Source organism: Aspergillus novofumigatus (genome assembly GCF_002847465.1).
Source record: "Aspergillus novofumigatus IBT 16806 chromosome Unknown P174scaffold_3, whole genome shotgun sequence".
In the NCBI taxonomy this organism is placed as follows: Eukaryota; Fungi; Ascomycota; class Eurotiomycetes; order Eurotiales; family Aspergillaceae; genus Aspergillus; species Aspergillus novofumigatus.
The window spans coordinates 848,520-867,013 of record NW_020194276.1 but is presented as its reverse complement, the minus strand read 5'-3'; the positions used below and the strand labels follow the sequence as shown (position 1 = coordinate 867,013).

The window sequence follows — 18,494 nt, the reverse complement described above, 5'->3', positions numbered from 1 at the left end:
ATTGCGTATACGATCGTATCGTCTGTTTCTGGGGAGGATATCAGTATCAGATATCTACAGATCTTCATACACCCTTCACAGCCCTCATGTAGATGCAAAGATATGAAAAGCCGGAGGCGGTTGTGTTGGGAGAATGGCGCATTTCATCGTGTGGAAAGTCTAGGTATTGAAATAATCATAACATATTATATACAGATTGTACAGATATGTACAAACTCACTCATGAGTCGTTGACCGGAGCCGGATCTGCTCCTCGGGTAGCCCTTCCTCACTCGGAACGTGCTGATATGACTTCGTGCGCCGCCGACGGAGCACCGTATACACACACGCCGCAATCCCAGCGATAAGACACAGCACCAGCACAGATGTAAACAGAGCCCCAAAGTCCCGGACCAGCTCGTACGTCTCGTGCGCCATCCGGAGGGCCTCCTCCGCAGTGTCGACAGGTGTGATACTGCTGTTACCGCTTGTATCTGCTTCGACTCCTGCAGGGATGCTTGAGTTGGTACCGTTTTGCTGGTTGGCTTCTTTCTGCAGGTACAGAAGGTATGGATCAGCAGGATGCAGTTCTGCCACCTCGCCCTTGAACCCGGCTGCGGCCCAGTTGCCGGGCACGCGGCTCCGATGGACCCGCGATACCCCCAGGACCTTGCCGGCGTGATCGACCGCCTCGGCAGAGACCCAGTCCAGGTATCCGTGGGCGATATAAATGGTCTCGAAATTCGTTTTGGTGGTGTTTCCAATGAGGACGGGCGGGGCGTTGGCTGCAGCGCGTGCGTAAAAATTCCAGCGCGCAACGTCGGTGGCCCCGTTCCAGCTGACATAAATCGTCGTCACGAGATCGGATGCGTCTGTCCCGGCAACTGAGGCGACGAGGTCGGGCGGCGTGTTGGGCCGGCCAGTGAACTCGAACTTGTAGGCCCGGTAGGTCGAGAAGCGAGTCGAGTTGAACATCGCACTCAGCAGGACCTCGCCTTCGGGGGCAAACTCGGTGATGTACCCATGTTCACTCCAGCCGACAAAAAGGTTGTCGTTGGGAAGCAGCTGCGCGTTCCCACGCAGCCGGGTCAGCCCCCCGTCAGGGCGGTTGTAGCGCCGGATGACCTTGGCTGTCATCGGTTGTACGCCGGTGTCGAGCTCCACAATCAGCGCGCAGGAGACGGGCTCGTCATTCGTATCCTCGTCCGAGGCGTTGTTGAGAAAAGAGATGATGTGGTGAGTACCGTTGGACTCGACGAATTTGATGTCATGCTGTTTGGAGAAGGTAAAATCCTGCACAAAGTCACTGTGCTGGCCCTGGCCTCCGAGCCGCCACAAGATGCGTCCGTCCACCCCCGAAATCAGGTAGATGGTGTTGGTGAAGCGGAAGGACACAATGTAGTCTCCCGCAGCATTCATATCGACCGAGTTGGCGTGCACATAGTCCCAGCCGGGACGTCCTTCCGTCGGCGAGTCGGGGCCATAGTGGACGGACTCGTGCAAGGGAACCTGGTTGAGGGAGTCCCATTCGAACAAGATGTCCGCGGTGTTGAGATCCAGCCGCACGAACCCACCGGTCAGGATCGCCGTTCGCTCTTCAGGGCGCCCAAGATCCTCCAGACTGACCTCGTGCTCTCGATATGTCATCGCCAGGCCTGTTTTGCCGTCACCAAGGATATTGAATTCGTGTATATCAAAGGAGCCCAAATCTTCACGAAAGGGGAGCTTCTTTTGGATCTCATAGTTGTTTTTCAGAATCACACCATGGCCCTGATCTTCATAGTCCCATGAATGCTGCCAAACCAACGAGAGATGCGGCTCATCCCCGATGCTGTGAACAGCTTTAAAATCAAAAACGTTCCGATTATCGAACATGGGCGATCCAGCCCAGACGAGAGTGCCGTCGCCATCGTAGATATACGGTCCAATCTGATACTGTTCGAATCGGTGCGTCGGCGCTTCGGGCTCGATCTGGCCATACGGAGCGACGAACCAATAACCAGGACTCACACGGTCGCGATCCTGGTAGTGGACGTCGAATTTCAAGGCTCGTATTTGAGGAAGCTGGAGGTGGTAGATCTCGTATTAGCACAGCGATCGATCTCTCGCAGTCGGTTTGTTAGGCGGAGAAAAAGAAATGAAACAGAAGTAGCCTACCGTCACGAAGGACATGAGATCCTCGTCAAGCTGCTGTGCGGCCACATTATGCAGGAAGAGCGGCAACAATAATGCTAAGGCCCATCGCAGCATTGTGAGAGACTTGAAAAGTCGAGGGGGGAGAGAAAGACACTGGGAGTGTCAATTAATGTTGCGACAGAGTGATAAGACAAGAAAATGCGGGTCAGATCCATCGCAGCCCATCCGACTAAAAGCACTCGTAAGGCTTGTATAATTTCGAAAAGGGGAAATGAGGAGCCGTTGATCAGGTACATTGCCGAGCCTAGTTCAGTCTTCACTACGTTCCGTTTCCAGATCATTATTGGATCTCCAACGGTGACTGCAGCACTGCAGGAGGTGATCTCGCCGCTTGTGTGTTCCACAGATCCCCACGAGATGACGAGGCCTTGTCGGATCATTCTTGGCGTTTCACTGTTGGCCTCTCAGACTCAGATAGATACGCCTCTGTAGAACGGACTGTTCGGAACGAACGGATAAACGGAGCACAGAGGCTTGTTTGATTGATCATTGAGGAAATGCTTAGCGATTTGTCCTCATCAGGCAGCACTAGAGTGGATAACTAACCTCTTGTTGACACAAGAGGAACTGCCGAACATAGTCTAAGCGGTATTAGCAGCTTCTTGGCAGAAAGGTTTCTGTCTGTCTGATTGGTTGGAACAGAAAGACTTTCCCGGCGCACTGAGGCACGTGGTCAATCAGGTGACATTCTCTCCGTTGTCGGAGGGCATAATTCCACGAATGCTTGGCTCCATCATTGTGTTGATGACTTGAGGAATATGACGTGAGGACTACCCTTCCATGCAGAGATGCTCCTACAGATGATTTAGAGTGGGATTTCGAGGCCATGAGACTAATAATGAGAGGTCGAAACGTTGTACACCGTATGCTCGAGCAATCACTATATATGAAACCTCGGCCATGCAGGAATCTGAAGGAACCAATCCAGCCCGGCTTTCTTCGCCGCAACTGCATACGCCGACGGCACGGTCTCCCCATCCGCGGTGGCATTCAGCAGCGCAAAGATGGGCGGCGCCATGATCTTCACGCCCTTCGGCGAGGTCGGCCAGACGCGCGAGGGGTGGATGCCGTGCGCCTTGTGGTCGTCGATGAGCTGCTGCGCGTACATCGCCTGCGTATAGTTGCCGCCAAACAGGCATGGCCACCTCCGGCGTCTTCAGCTCCGGGGTGAGTTTCTCTCGTGGAGCTGTCAAAGATTTGAGGTATGGTTGTCTCCAGCGAAATCCATATTTTCCTCTCCCATTTCTAGAATTCATTCCCTGTCGATCATTGTCAGATGCCCACGTGGGAAATGCATCGATCAGCAAGCCATTTTTTGAACGTCAGAGTCGATCTTAAGGATGCGATATACCGAATAATTCTGAACAAGTAGAGTGGACACAGTCCTGGAGAAGAAGTACATGCAGCCCGGGACGGTCGTATCGCAATTGAGCCTTGAACTAGTGACGCGATTGGATGAGAATGAAAGTCTCTTATCCATAAGAGAAAAAGAGCAAGGCACAAGATATTTATATATAAGTGGCATACAACACATGCTATGTACAATCCGAATTCAATCACGCTCAAGCCATAGGTATCAGATAAAACTCCAAATTTTTGCTTCACCACAGCGTACGATAGCAATAAATCACAGCATGGGCTTGACATCCTCCGCAACCTTGAATGGAGCTTCCGTCTTGCTCCGGACCTCCTCGACAGTAACCCCATCAGCAAGCTCGACCAGAGTCAATCCGTCAGTAAAGTCGACGTCAAAGACACAAAGCTCGGTGATGATTCGGCTGACGCATGTCTTGCCCGTTAGAGGGAACTCGCACTGCTTGACGATCTTGGGGTTGCCCTTCTTATCTGTGTGCTCCATAGTCACCACCACCTTGGTGGCGGAGGGATTGGAAACTAGGTCCATTGCACCTCCGAAGCCCTTGATCTTACCAGGGAGCATCCCTACATTACAGTCAGTCACCTCAAATAATGAGGGAAGGAAGGAGACTCACAGTTGGCCAGGTCACCACGGGCGCTCACTTGCATCGCTCCCAGAATGGTCAGGTCGATGCGTCCAGAGCGGATCATGCCAAACGATTCATCACTGCCAAAGACAGCCGCACCGGGAATGAGGGTGACGGTTTCCTTGCCGGCGTTGATCAAGTCCGCGTCCTCCTGACCCTTCTTAGGGTAAGGGCCCAGACCGAGAATACCGTTCTCCGACTGAAGCATCACTTCCACCGAGGGATCGACAAAGTTGGGCGCCAGCATGGGCATGCCAATACCGAGGTTAGCATACATGCCGTTCTTGAATTCCTTAGCGGCACGACGGACAATGCGCTCCCGCTTCGCGGCCGTGTCACCCTTGCCCAGGGCGGCAGTGTCGTCGCCATCCTCCTTGGCAAAAGTGTACTTCTCGATGTTCTTCGGCGCCGTGCTCTGGACGACGCGCTTGACATAAATACCCGGCAGGTGGATGGCAGCTGGCTCAATCTCCCCCGGTTCAACAATGTGCTCGGCCTCGACGATGGTCATCTTGGCGTTGCGGCCCATCGCGCCGTTGAAGTTGGCCGCGGCGTACCGGAACTGGCAGTTACCCAGCTTATCCGCTTTCCACGCCTTGACAAAGGCATAGTCACCCTTGATCGCCTCCTCCATCACATAGCTCTTGCCGTCGAAGACCTTGACGTCCCGCGGCTGGCTGTACTGAGCCACCGTGCCGTCGGGGTTATGCTTGAGCGGCAGCTCGCCGGTCTGAACGACCGTTCCACAGGCCGCTGGGGTGAAGAAGGCCGGGATGCCGGCGCCACCGGCACGACACCGCTCGGCCAGCGTGCCCTGTGGAGTCAGCTCCAGCTCGATCTCGCCGGTCAGATACATCCGCTCAAAGGTCTTGTTCTCTCCGACGTAGCTGGCAATCATTTTCTTGATCTGCTTCGACTGGAGGAGCAGACCCAAGCCAGCACCATCGACGCCTGCGTTATTGCTGACAACGGTCAAGCCTGTGATCGAGGGGTTGGCGCGCACGGCACCGATCAGTGTGTCGGGAACACCGGACAAACCGAATCCTCCGGCAAGAAGGGTGGAGTTGGGTTTCATATCCTTGATTGCTTCCTCGGCAGAAGCCACCACCTTGTTGATCTCATTCCGGCGAAGGCTGCTCGAGAATGCTCGTGCGAGGAACCGTTGGTGCTAGAGAGCAGTTGTTAGTCTGGCACATCATTCCAAATATTGTGCCGAGTACCTTTGCAGGATTAGCAGAGAATTGCCGCGCAAGGCGCAGACACGTAGCTACTTGTGAAGGCATTATGAAGGGAGTGTACAAAGAGGGAGGAAATGAACACAGCTCGACAGAAGCTGCAACGTCCGCACTCGTTAACAATGCTCGTTCTCAGCCACCAGAAGAAATCCTTAGACTGAAAAATGAAGACTAGGACAGGAGATTATGAGCTCTCTCCCGTCAAGGTCGAGGCGTGCGGAGAAATATAAGAAGCTGGAAACGAGCGGCCATTCGCGGAGTTGCGGAAAGGCAGCCGCTCCTGCCGTCCTTCCCCGGAAATACCCCGCACTCCGCGCCAACAGCCAATTATCAGTAGCATTCCGGTTATGTACTCCAGGATAAACACAATGCGAACAAGAATACTACTTTTAATAACCAAACTATTCTCTTCGCGATCTACAGTGGCTGCCATCTGGATGCGCACAGAGCACTTCAGAACGCTTGCAATCTGGGTGACAGACAGCTCATCCGTTTTGGCAGCCGATGCCTCTGGCTTTTCCGGTGCCGATCCGCGGGCCGCTTCAGCTGTCCGCTGACTTATCATGGCTGAATCACGTGCTTGATATAGGTCATTTTATTCATGCCTCATGGTATCTTTCATTATCTACATGAACAAAAAGTAATCGATCGAATCCCGCTAGTATGCACAGGTATCAGAAGACATAATATGACTGGAGGAACTCAACCAAGTCGGCCGAGACAGACAACCCCTGCGTAGAGTACACCATCACGCACAACTCATGTCGCCTTCGTTCTTGCGTTTAAGTGGATTCGCGGTCGTGGAAAGTGTCGGAGAGACCTTCTCTGTTCCTACTATTCCACACCACGCTTATCAGCCTCGTTGTTCGCCGACCGTGTCGGAGCACGAGACTTGCGACCCGCCGCACCGACAGGCGCTCACTTCACATCGAGGACAGCTTTCGTACCTGAATTCTGAGTATCAGCCAGAGCCTCATCGTAGGCGGGCGGTTCCATGTCCAGGTCCTGTTGAGGTGTCAAGGTCGTCGCAGTGACCCCTTCCATGGGAACAATAGCTTCGGTCGAGGGGATAGTCTCGCTGGGTGCAGGATCTTCAATAATCTGCCTGCAAACAGGATCGGCCAGGCGATCTCTGAGACCATCGTTGACGTAAACCAGAAAGTATGGGGTAGGAGGGTTCTGACGTTCTTGGTTCTTGAAAATCTCGTCCGTGTTGGTCACCTCAGTGACTTCAGTGTCGTTGTACTTTCGCCAGACATTCTTCCGGAAATCAAAAATATAGATATAATAATGGCCGAACTCGACAGACCCATGGTGCACAAAGACCGCATATAGCCGATAGGCCAAATGCTTGAAGTCGACAAACTGGCTGGAGATCATGGTTTGTGTGTCTTTAATCTCTTGTTCGACGTCTAGAAATGAAAAGGGTCAGCTAAAGATGGTGCGAGTGCCTCAAACAATAAAGAAATGCTCACAGTTCAATTCGGCTTTTGCAATCTGAGAGAGTTGGGCTAGCTCAGATGGAAGCTGTGGGTTGATGTCGAGGGCCTCATCAGCAGTTTCAGGATCCGCCTTTAGTTGATCCAGATCTTCAATAACCGCTCTAGCGCTATCGAACAGAGTTGCCAAGTCGAGGCCGTCATTTTCCTAAAATCAATTAGATTTTAACACATCACTGATATATGTCATCCCTTACGGTTTGGCGTAGCAGCTCGGCACGGCGATCTTCAAGAGTCTTCAACGTATTCTTCCATTCCCAGCACTGCCGTCGTCGATTCATGATCTCAGGATGCTGTGTGTCCATATAGCGATCAAGGTAGATCGTCTCCTTGAGTTCAAGGTGATGGGTGGACTTAAAAGAGCTCTTCTTGATTGGGTCGAATTGTACTCGTTGCACTTGGATCTGAAGGACCGGAGGTAGCTTGCTAATGGCACCGAATTGCTCCACGACGGTATCATCGACATTGACTTTTTGGGCATCAAATGCGCCATCGATCGCTGAATAAATATCACGAGGTCCCGTCGCGACATCGACCTTGATATCACACCACCATTCCTCCTTGGACCGAACACCTGCTTCCGCAAGGATATATGACTTGGTCCGTCCGTAGAATAAGCTATCAATCATATGTTAGCGCCATACATTCACCGAATCTACGCGTCATTAGAACCTACTCTTTCACTTGGTCAAGTTGTTCACCATCCTGGGCAAATGCGATCGGCTTGATCGCGCATTGGCTCTGGAAAAGGACATTGTTGATCACTTCAGTGACATCCTGCTGAGCACCTATTTCTACCTCCTCCAGAAGCTGCTTTTGTGGGTCAACTTGTATTGTTGGTCGCGGAGGTACTGGAGGCGGCTGATTCGGTGGCCCGAAAGTGATAGCCGGTGCCTCATCTTTGGGGGAAAGATTGCTCTCCATATCTTGAGATACTGGGATATCTGTCAACACGGCATCCCCGAGTGGCGCTTCGTTTTCCTTGTCCTCGCTGGGAGCCACCGACGTATCTGGCTTGGCAGTTTCCGAGACAAGGGTCGCTTCGCTATCCACGTCGCTTGTTGTTTTACGTTTGGGCCTTTCTGTCTCGGCATCTGTTGGACTATGACTTTGATCTGCCGTTGGCAGAGGCGGGCCGAGAGGACCCATGATAGGCATGCCATTGATGTCTCCCAGTCCGCCAGGTCTGGTCATAGATATCGTAGAGCGGCGCCGAATCGCTGCTTCGTTGGACGGGCTAATCAGCGTCAAACGTGCTAACTCCGGACGAGGAGTAACAAAGGAATTTGACGAAGTGATCATGTTTTGAAACAGCGTCCGTAATTCTCTCAGGACTGCGAATGAAGAGATTGGTCAGTCGTTCGGATATCGCACATAGAACTGGATGACACCTACACGTCTGAGAACGCTCCACCTCTTTTTTCAGGACTTGGCGAGAACCAACGCGTTTCTTGCTCAAACTCTCGTCATCAAGCTCCATCTTGAAACTCTCAAAGTCCAGGACCATCTCTCGGAAAGGGCGAATGGAGAAATAAAATTGTAGTAAGCTATTGAGATAGCAGGTGTTGCCAATGTTCTGCAGTCCGACGGGCCACTCGGACAAGTCACGGCCAGATTCGGCACCCGACCCAGCGATCATACTGCTGAGTAGAGAGCTATTCTTGTCCTTGGCGATGATGCTCAAGGCTTGATAGTATCGCTCGGCTTGTCCAGGAGCTTCATCAACACAAATTGTGTAAGCTGCCATTATCGCTGCATCGTCCACGGTGCGATCAGGAATCTGGAGCAAGCGATAGGCATCGGCGACATCCATTTCCCCGGCTGTCATTTCGCCCGTCTTGAGAAAATGTCTCAAGACGGCCGACTTTCGAGCTTCCGCAATTAGCTCGACAGCACGCCTTGCAATATCCCTAGTCGACGGGTTGTCGTTAACCTGAACACAATCAGCATCCAGGCCTACTGCAGAACCGACTAGCCCTTTACCTTCGTGGTATACATCGTCAGAACGAACTCGTCGCTTGTTGTACTATCGACACCAAGGAAGACCTGGGCCTGTTCAACATTGGTGACCCCTTGTTCAACTATTAGTACAGTGATATAGCGGAATTTAGAGAGGGAATCGCTCACTGTCTTCCGCCGCGGACTTGATACGCTCACTTCTTCTGCTATCCCCGATTCTCCAGAGCCGAATGCGCGATTCATTTTCCTGTGTAGTAGAACTGATAAAAGCGTAGAACTTCCCAACTATGCTTTCGTCGGTGAGGCGAAGGTCATTGTGATCAAGTCCGAAGTACCTGTAAGCATCCACAATATCCTCCTGTGTGTATCGACCCTCGGCATACGCTAATTGAACCGCCGTTTCTATGACCTGGGCATCATCGCCACCCCTCAAGTTTCCAATAGACTTGAGACACTGTAGGTAAAGCGGTGACCTTGCTGGGTCAATGGAAACCTGCCTATTGAATGCTTCAACAACTGACGCTGCCGACATGTCCTCCACGACACCCAAATCTTCGTAGTAACTAGATATTCGGTCAGCCACTCTGCGAATGAGACTCGATTGCTGTTACCATACGGTGCAGGTGCCATTTGGAACTCATTCGCCCTCAAAGCTTTGGGATCTGGAACTATGTTAGCAACGCATTTTGCGGAATTTGCAAGGCAACGACTCACAATCCAGAGCATCCATTGCATAGAGGATATCACTCAACGCCGGGGTTTCGGTATTCTGCACCTGATGACCCTTCTTCTCTGCCAAAGGCCGCTGCTCTATAAGTGCGGAGAGTTCATGTATAACGTCGTCGAGAAATATCTTCAGTTGGTCTTGATAAGGATACTCCGCCCAAGGATTTGGTTTGGGAGGCTCCCAGAATCCCTCATTCTGTGCAAAGATTAGAAATGCATCTATCACCCGTAGTGAGGTAATTGAGACAGACCTTCACGGAAAAACCAAGGAATTCCAACAGGTCTTTGCACGGCCTTCCTTCAACGCCGAAACAAGCCATGAATCTCTTGTTTATCGCAGATATAGACTTGCTATGCTGACTGTTATGAAGGGCATTGGATATGTAAGTGCGAAGATTCTCTAGAACCGTGATAGGCGACGGTCGACCAACGCCTTCCAAACGCTCAGGATGTGTCGCAATAGCCTCGTCCGCCCGCTGCCGCAGCAGATCAGGGTCTACCAGCAGCCGCACCCATTCGTCAGCAAGAATCGGAGATGCGATTCGCACAGACACCGTCACAGGACATGTGAGATATGAACACTCATATTGAAAGGTTTCTATAGTCTGTCCCTTAGGCGATACCTCCGCTGGCGAAGCGCCATCTCTCTGCCTTCCAGATTTATAGACTAGATGATGCAGGTGATCCGGGAACCCTTGACTGGATTGACCAATGCCGGGAGTCGAGCTAACGACAAGTTGAAGATGATATCGACACTTCCAGCAAACCGCTGACACTTTGGAGGGATTTCCGGTACTCCTTTTCTGCTCCGCTTGGGGTAGGAAGCTCTGGTTCGATTTGGTCATATACTGATGGTGACAAGCTGACGGCGAGATGAAGTCGAGTGGACCTTCATGACCTTCAGGGAAAACTGGAGGGACTTCTGAGAGAAGGTTGCGGCCTGTGCCTGGAGGATTGGCGGGATCGTAATCGTAGAGATCTTGGACGAGCCGTGGGGCAGTCTTGCCTAGACGGTAGAAAATGTGAGTGTTGGCAAATTGCGCATCATGCAAGAAGGTGATGGGTATCTTCAGCAAAGTTACATACCGGACCTTGATGGAGACGACATGGGTATGCCCTTCAGAGCTCACGTTTCCTGCAACACCAGGCCCAAAGCTTGGATGTTCTTCAATATTTCAATTCCCATACAATGTATATTAAAGTTCGCGGAAATATTTGAGTAAAGGACTGGTCGTAACTGCTGGAAAACAGTTGTCCCTTGTCGCAAGATAGCAGGCAGGATAGCGGGGACACTCTATAGGCAAAACAAGCGGCAAGCTTGAGGACAAAGGCGCTCTCGGTCAGCACAAGATATTGCAGTACAGAGTAAATATCATCAGAAACGTGATAGGGACTGACAATATCTGAAAGAGCAGGTTTCAAAATAAAGTAAATAAATGCCTACTTACCGGTCATTTGCGCTCATTGACCTCACATGGAGCTCCACTCTAGGGAAAGCGGTCGCGAGTGGCAGAACCGGACCATCCCAAATTCAACATCCTCAATCGACCGAACGACCTGTCCACGGCAATCCAGCAGACAATTCCTGCCTAAGCCGCCACCATGGCCTCGCAAGATGAGCATCACCACTACCATCCGAAGGATACGATCTCGGCGGCGATGAGGACCACCATGCTTACCAGTGCAGTGGGTCTTTTCGCGTCGGCCGTCCAGAACACCCTCACTAGGAAGAACGTTGGACCCTGGGGTGTCTTCGTGCGAAGCGGCGGCACAATCGGTGTTTTCGGTACGGATGCATATCTAATAGATCAATTGGTCTACGAATTTATCTGACAGTTGCTCTCTAGCCGCAATGGGTGGTACCTACGAGTTTGTCAAGAACGCTTCGGCCAACCTGCGGGAGAAGGACGACCACTACAACGTAGCCCTCGGCGGTTTCTTCTCCGGAGCTATTCTGGGTCTTCGAGGTCTGTTTTATTTTCTGGAAATATGCACATGTCGCAATTGCTGATTTTTTGCATTAGCTCGGACATTCCCCGCCCTTCTGGGTTACGGGGCTGCTCTGGCAACGGCCATGGGCGCCTTCGAGTACACTGGCGGAACCTTGTGGGGTAAAAAGGCACAGAGCGATCTAGATGAATATGATCGCCGTACACAGCTCAGAAAGGCGTACAGGACTCCAGCGGAGCAGACGTTTGCCGAGTTGGGCGAGGGACGAGGTATGTTAATTCTAAACTCTCAGGACATCACAGTTATGGCGGCTTTACTAAATCATTTGCCTTAGGTATCTACGGCCCCGGATACGCAGAGAGACGCGCAGAGAGACTCAAGGAGACATACGGCATTGAGGTTCCCACATCCGCCGCACCCGCATCATAAAGTGATTAGAATCGATGTCCGTTGCAAATTCAATTGTGCCAGTCTTCAGTCTCTTATGTGTAAATTATCGTTTCCTGTCGGATGCCTTTCAGCTAGCAAGTCCGGCATGCTTTGCGCAATGATATCTTTATTTCTTCATGATTGTTGAGCGAGCGCCCTTCTTACTAGTCTAAGCTTTGGTCAACAAACATCGAGCGGATAGCGTCAGGAGAAGAGAGTTGACGATAGCATGCGACAAGTTTACGTCTCCTCGACCAATTGGTCAACGATTATCAATGGATGCAGCTATTGCAGCCATTGAGCGGCCTAACTCGGACGGTCGATCATGAGACAATAGTTACAATAGCTGAGAAGTGGAATTGCTTTGAATGGTCAGAACGTCTTAACAATATTCTTTATGGACGTGCGCTTAGCATATGTTAAGGACAAACTTCAATCATCTCAGTGGTGGTAGTGGTGATAGTGGTGATAGTGGTGACAGATCATGATACAGCCCGCCTACGAAATACTATACCACTATAACTTTCAACAAGAGTGAAAGTTATGACTAGATAGCAGAAAGAAAGATAATTACTCGATGGGAGACGGGGAGAACACTTGATTGCAGGTCAAGATTAACTTAAGGTGTGCATGATAATTCATGCGGGGGGGCGAATATGATATCACCTTATTCATAACTATGTACCCCTTGCCCTCAGCATGACATAATGTACTCTTAATTACAAACTTTTTATGCTCTATGAAAGCGAGTAAGAGATCGGCATGCTTGACAGCAGTGCTGTCGAAATAATACCTGTTCGATCATGAAACCAGGCATACTCATTGATGGCATACTGCAGTACTATCTACCTACCGAAGTATCTTCGTAGGTGCATGAGATTTGGGGTCCATCAGATTGATCCGAACATGTCCGGGACTGAATTATCATGGAGATCTCCTCCGTATGAATCATGCATCATCTGGAGTAGTTATCAAGAATCATGGTTCGAAAGAGGGGAATTGACCTCTGCGAGTGGTCGGACAAGGCACGTTCTTGGTACCTGATGTATACGAGCCAAGGTATGATTTAATCCCAAGCAGATTATGTTGATGCCTGCGCAGACTCAAGGTTGGTAGTAGCCATTGGTACTCTGTGGACAAAAACAGAGGTACTCAGGTTCGAGCTCCAGATGCTGGGCAAGTATACACTGATGCGCATCACAGACGATGAACCCTGCATGACGTCGAAGAAATGACAGTTTTGGATGCGTTCATTAGATGGGGAAAGCAAAGGCTCCGATCTTCCAGCGGGCCGATCTCCTTTTCTCCCCTACCCTTTTTTCCTTTTTTGCTTTTGTCTCCTAATTGCGACTTGCGTATTACAGTCGCCACTTGAAAAGGGGGGTCCCCATCGAAGCTATGAAGAAGAACTTGTGCAAGCGCTAGAGGAGGGTATGGAGTACTCTGGCTCATTAATACAACGACTCGTACCCACTGGGTGTATCGCAGCATGATTCCGAGCTTCTTAGTGGCCGTTGCTGTCCAGATCAGCTGGAAAAGTAAGTGGTTCACAGCCACTTTAATGAAGTCCAAGCCATTTTCACAAGCCACTCTTCAGTCCTCAAAAGGGGGCATTCGGAGTTCGTACTTTGGTACTTTGCTACCTAGGTCGTTGGTACTGTTTCATGATCATCATTATCTCCGGATTATTGGATTATTATTATCGATTAGGAGAGGAATAGGCAACATCATTTAAATGATATTCATTTTATTGTTTATTAATAGTACTGTAATGCCTCACCTTATTAGAATTGCACATCTTTCTCTTGTTCAGAAAAGGAGGTCCGTAGTTTGTCCAGCAAGACGGCAAGCAGTTGCAGTACTCCGTACCTGTACCTCAATACCAATTGTATAGATATGCCGTAGCGATCTCTTTTTCCCTGCCCACATCCTGGAAAGTCAAAATTCCATAACTACTGTTGATGCTTCTGCTTTTCTGTTCTTCGTTTTTCCACTGGCCCGGGAATTCCGTTCTGTGAGTGCCCGACAGCCCTCCCCTGGGTCGTCATAACGTCGCATTCCATTGTCCTTGTCGAGCGTAGACGTCATCCGGAACCGTCCAGCAGTTAAACTGTTCATCATCCCCTCATGATCATGTCGACTACGTACTTCTTTCTAAACTCCCTGGTCGATCTCAGGATTATAATCACAGATCTCTTGATTTTAAATAATTACTATGCCGTATCCATTCGGCTTCCAGATCCTCTCCTTAATTTCCCTCTCATAGCTCCCCTGCATGGACGGATTCCCATCTTCGATAGTTCCTCCCTAGAGCTGTGGGGCTCATACTTGAACCATCTAAACGAATCCCTATATTAGTTACTCCCTAAGCCATCTCAAGACTAAGCTATCTACATGCTCCCAAACTGACCCCGATCATCGCCATCGCGAAAAGGGCGCGCTTTTCTTTGGCAGTCTGGTTTCTGATTCAAGCCCCCCGCAAAACAGTTCGCTCCAGACCATCGACACTGCCGTTCGCCTGGTAACCAAACTCGACTACCCTGATTCATATTCAGATCGTGTTCTTAGGGCCGACTCCTTTTATGATTATTTTATGATTCTTTTATCATTCCTTTCGCTCCTCCCGTTCTCCTTATTACTACGGACTCCCGTTCAATTTCCGACATTCCTGGACAACCCGACAACGCATTGATTGGAGCGCTCCCTTATCTCACTACAGGACTTGCACCGCCCGACTATCCTGGGTAGCGTCATCATCGCTGCGGAACAACCCCTCCTTTCCAGCCATGGCAATGACCGCTCGGGCGCATACACCTGTGCAGGATACATATCGTCCGCTGTCACCACCAACCGAATCCATTCTCTTAAATCGAGGCTACAGCCTGCGCTCCGGCTCCAGACCCAACTCCTTTGTGGCCAGCAATTCAGGCCACAACTTCGCTCACGGTGCCGTTGTCGACCCTCCTTCAAACATTCACAATCCTCGCTTTCATGAGGAGTTTGACGCGGCCAGTCAGCGTGGTTCTGTCGTGCTCGATGGACCGTCCACTTCTGGTGTACAACGTTCCGCGTCGCAGATGTCACATTCCCGTTCAGCGACTCCAACACGATCAACTACTTTGAAGAAGAAATCGTCGCTCAGCAAGAAGGGCAGCATGCGTCGCAGCGGAAGTCGCCGGAGCCTACGCGCAGGCAGTGTGAGGAGTCTGGTCTTGGGTGATAAGGAAAAGTATGGCGTCGATGGCGCGGATGATCAGCACAGTGCGTTTTATGTCCCGATCCCGACGAACGGGAACCCGACTGAGGTCATGGCGCAACGCTTTCAAGGTATGATCCCTCCTCGGAGCATCTATCTCCATTATCAATAATTTGCTAATGCATAGTAGCTTGGCGCAAGGTCTTAAAAGATCTCATCGTCTTTTTCAAGGAAGTCCAGAAGTCCTACGAGACCCGGTCTAAACTGTACTTGTCGGCGTCGAATGTAGTAAATAACGCTTCGATCCCTCCGACATTCCTCAAATCTGGTGGTCTCGCCGATGCTACCGACATTTTGCGCGATTTCCACCGTCAGGGCTACCTAGAAGCGAATAAGGCTGCCGAGGTGGAGAGCGAGGTCGTGAACCAGCTCATGGGCCTTCGCAACGACCTGCAGAAGAAGACCAAAGAAATCAAGAGTCTTCAGGGTGATTTCCGGAACTCCGTCGACAAGGAAGTAGAGAACACACGCAAGACGGTTCGCCAACTGCACGAAGCGCTAGGTCTGGTCGATACCGATCCGTCTGCTACATCAGGCAAAGGAGACCCGTTCATTATTCGTTTGGGTGTCGACAGACAGATTGAGAAGCAGATCGAGGAGGAAAACTACCTCCACCGTGTGAGTCTTTCTGAAGCTTCCTACAGACTTCAAACACTGACCCGCCGTAGGCATTCCTAAACCTGGAAAACTCCGGTCGCGAACTTGAATCGATTGTCGTCAGTGAGATACAAAAGGCGTACAATGCGTATGCCAGTATCCTCAAGCGAGAAGCCGATGAGGCCTATGACACTGTGGAGAAGCTCCGGACAGGACCCATATCCATGCCTCATGACCACGAATGGAACCACTTCATCGCCAATACCGACGAACTAGTTGATCCCCGCGTTTCTCTCCGGAACGTGGAGAACATCACCTACCCTGGCAAGGATCATCCGGCTGCGGCTGAAGTTCGATCCGGCATGCTGGAGCGGAAGAGCAAGTATCTGAAGAGCTATACACCCGGCTGGTAAGTATCTCATTGTCAATGTCTTACCATTTTTTCTGATTAGAGAATAGGTATGTCTTGTCACCGACTCATCTACACGAGTTCAAGTCTGCCGATCGGGTAGCATGGCAGACGCCAGTGATGTCACTGTACCTGCCGGAGCAGAAATTGGGATCACACTCGCAGCCGGACTCGACGTCGCACAAGTTCATGCTCAAAGGGCGACAAACCGGTCCTATGCATCGTGGTCACTCGTGGGTTTTCCGCGCAGAATCACACGAGACCATGATGGCGTGGTACGAAGACATCGAAAGCTTGATCTCCAAGACTGGCGAAGCACGTAATGCATACGTTAGGCGACACGTCCGCAGTGTGAGTGGCGCGAGTGCTCGGACCAGCATGGATCTGGATGAAGACGAGGCCGATCGCACACCGTATGCAGCGGAGGCAGTTGTCTTGAGCCAGGAGCGGCCGACGTCTGCGCCTCGCGAGCCTGGTGGCCGTTTCCCGAGTGACGTGCAGATTGATCGCCACCTGCAAGCCCCACTGTCTCCATCCAGCGGTGAGAGTTCCGGCGGGCACGACCTGTTTGCCGCTGCAGGGTCCCTGCCCGACGGAGCTTCCTTTGCAGATGGGAATCCTTCTATCTCAGGACGAGATGGTAGCCAGACTCGAAACGCGGTCGGAGAACACGATGGGAACTACGGGCTCTCAGGCCCCGAGCGAAATGAAAGATATTATGCCGGTTGGATGGGACCAGCTGACATTGTCGCTCGTCAGAAGCAACAGGAACAGACCAACGCTCTGGGCAACCAAAGAGACAATCTGGGTTCTGACAGACCAAGCGACGTACATCCCATGCTGTTCGCCGGGATGGGCTCTGCGAGTTCTCGCGACCCTTCACTGAATCGGCAGAGGAACAGGCGGGAGAGCGGATCCACTGCCCCGACCACGACGAACATCACCGATCGCACCCACAATACCGTCCCAACCTCGATTGACGGGGACCATGAAACTCCCATGATCGAAGGTAATGGTGTCGGCCACCAGCTTCGTGAGAACGTGAAGAACGAACGAGTTCCATCCAACATGAGCAGCGCTGCAGCAACGCCGTTGTCTGAAGTTACTTCGGAAGGAGCCTACGGCTCCTATATAACGAAATCCGAAGGTGATGCGAGGCGATCTAAACCAAGTGTGTCTGCGCTTGAGCTACAGATTCCAGGCCACTACCCACCCGCAAATCATATACCTGCGTGAAAGCATCTGATTGACGCAAACACTGAAATTCCAACTGCTTTTTTTCTTCTTCTCTGTACATTATATACTTCGTCAACAGGTGATCACCAGCGTCACTGGCTGAAAGTCTCCTCGGTTTTCCTTTTGGTGACGATGTCACCGGGGCCGACGGTACGAACCGTTATACTTTGCAATTGGAGTGCTTGGCGTTTTCTTTTTCCAATGAATGGATGGGTTGGATACGGCTGTGGAGCTGGGGATCTGGATTGCTTGTCTGCTCGGGCGTGCGCGCTTGATTTGACTTTGAATCCCCATGCGGTGCGATGCATTTCCTTTGTTGTTTCCTTTGTCATTTCCTTTGTCATGCCTCATTGACTCTGATGCTTCGCTTCCTTGTACTATATTCTTAAATTTCCTGAAATACACGTCGCGTCTCTGAAGCATATGGATATCGGACCCTCAATCTCACCATAGATAAATCCCCAGGGATTACTACCACACCACACGCTATGAACGGCTAGACCAAGAGCAGCATGCAGAGTTGTCGAGAACAAACCAGATCTGGTCAAGCAGTACCTTAATACACAATGCAACGACTATGTCTCCCGATATCAGGCTTTATCATGGCCGTGGCATATGTTACTAGCCTCTAAATGTCAAGTAATTCAAATATTGCCCCATCATCAACAAATAGATCGATTGGCCCAGTGGTTAAGGCACCTGCTCACAATAAAATCGCAGTCGAACCCTGTATCGATCATTTCTTTCTTCCGCCGTCATATTCCTTCCCAAATATCATATCACCTAATTTTCTCCGAGAACTATTTGTCTCTTCTTCGATGGTCTTCGCTACTGGCGGAACTACACGGTAAAGTAAGACTCTTCTGCCACACAGGGGGAATAAAAAGCCTCGCCCCGAGTACTACAGGCGAGGCCCTCATATCATCCAAACAGGACATGCTGTTTCAACCAAGAACAATATTAACTGTATCAAGAGGCCATGGATCAGGTAATGCCTTTTCTAAATCTCGGACTTAGTTT

General features: G+C 50.9%; 7 protein-coding genes across 7 annotated transcripts; 2 read left to right on the top strand and 5 right to left on the bottom strand.

Moving 5' to 3' along the window:
• Positions 1 to 150: 150 nt before the first annotated feature.
• Positions 151 to 2,581, bottom strand: P174DRAFT_386338 (uncharacterized protein). The gene is made up of 2 exons (XM_024823294.1): positions 2,137 to 2,581; positions 151 to 2,043 (listed from the first exon to the last, which is right to left on the bottom strand). Exons 1-2 carry the CDS (start codon positions 2,227 to 2,229, stop codon positions 217 to 219), a joined length of 1,920 nt encoding a protein of 639 aa, XP_024683687.1. The 5' UTR covers positions 2,230 to 2,581; the 3' UTR covers positions 151 to 216.
• A 383-nt stretch (positions 2,582 to 2,964) lies between these two features.
• Positions 2,965 to 3,533, bottom strand: P174DRAFT_439767 (uncharacterized protein). Its single transcript, XM_024826892.1, has 2 exons — positions 3,452 to 3,533; positions 2,965 to 3,385 (listed from the first exon to the last, which is right to left on the bottom strand). The coding sequence occupies exon 2, from the start codon at positions 3,281 to 3,283 to the stop codon at positions 3,056 to 3,058; it is 228 nt and encodes a 75-aa protein (XP_024683686.1). The 5' UTR covers positions 3,284 to 3,385; positions 3,452 to 3,533; the 3' UTR covers positions 2,965 to 3,055.
• A 181-nt stretch (positions 3,534 to 3,714) lies between these two features.
• On the bottom strand, positions 3,715 to 5,538 carry P174DRAFT_439766 (3-oxoacid CoA-transferase). Its single transcript, XM_024826891.1, has 3 exons — positions 5,399 to 5,538; positions 4,167 to 5,346; positions 3,715 to 4,116 (listed from the first exon to the last, which is right to left on the bottom strand). The coding sequence occupies exons 1-3, from the start codon at positions 5,459 to 5,461 to the stop codon at positions 3,803 to 3,805; spliced, it is 1,557 nt and encodes a 518-aa protein (XP_024683685.1). The 5' UTR covers positions 5,462 to 5,538; the 3' UTR covers positions 3,715 to 3,802.
• A 793-nt stretch (positions 5,539 to 6,331) lies between these two features.
• P174DRAFT_419057 (ubiquitin-specific protease UBP2) lies at positions 6,332 to 10,705 on the bottom strand (the record flags this gene model as incomplete). Its single annotated transcript, XM_024824756.1, has 11 exons — positions 6,332 to 6,825; positions 6,889 to 7,060; positions 7,110 to 7,530; positions 7,589 to 8,246; positions 8,308 to 8,845; positions 8,896 to 8,984; positions 9,040 to 9,434; positions 9,488 to 9,533; positions 9,586 to 9,793; positions 9,849 to 10,603; positions 10,684 to 10,705. 11 exons carry the CDS (start codon positions 10,703 to 10,705, stop codon positions 6,332 to 6,334), a joined length of 3,798 nt encoding a protein of 1,265 aa, XP_024683684.1.
• A 494-nt stretch (positions 10,706 to 11,199) lies between these two features.
• On the top strand, positions 11,200 to 11,976 carry P174DRAFT_368234 (Tim17/Tim22/Tim23/Pmp24 family protein; the record flags this gene model as incomplete). The annotated part of the gene is made up of 4 exons (XM_024822215.1): positions 11,200 to 11,383; positions 11,445 to 11,564; positions 11,622 to 11,816; positions 11,882 to 11,976. 4 exons carry the CDS (start codon positions 11,200 to 11,202, stop codon positions 11,974 to 11,976), a joined length of 594 nt encoding a protein of 197 aa, XP_024683683.1.
• Positions 11,977 to 13,096: 1,120 nt separating this feature from the next.
• Positions 13,097 to 13,659, bottom strand: P174DRAFT_125889 (uncharacterized protein). Its single transcript, XM_024821080.1, has one exon. The coding sequence runs from the start codon at positions 13,465 to 13,467 to the stop codon at positions 13,174 to 13,176; it is 294 nt and encodes a 97-aa protein (XP_024683682.1). The 5' UTR covers positions 13,468 to 13,659; the 3' UTR covers positions 13,097 to 13,173.
• A 1,103-nt stretch (positions 13,660 to 14,762) lies between these two features.
• On the top strand, positions 14,763 to 17,474 carry P174DRAFT_368809 (SLM1 family PH domain-containing protein; the record flags this gene model as incomplete). The annotated part of the gene is made up of 4 exons (XM_024822245.1): positions 14,763 to 15,303; positions 15,363 to 15,850; positions 15,901 to 16,238; positions 16,289 to 17,474. 4 exons carry the CDS (start codon positions 14,763 to 14,765, stop codon positions 17,472 to 17,474), a joined length of 2,553 nt encoding a protein of 850 aa, XP_024683681.1.
• Between the last annotated feature and the right edge of the window lie 1,020 nt (positions 17,475 to 18,494).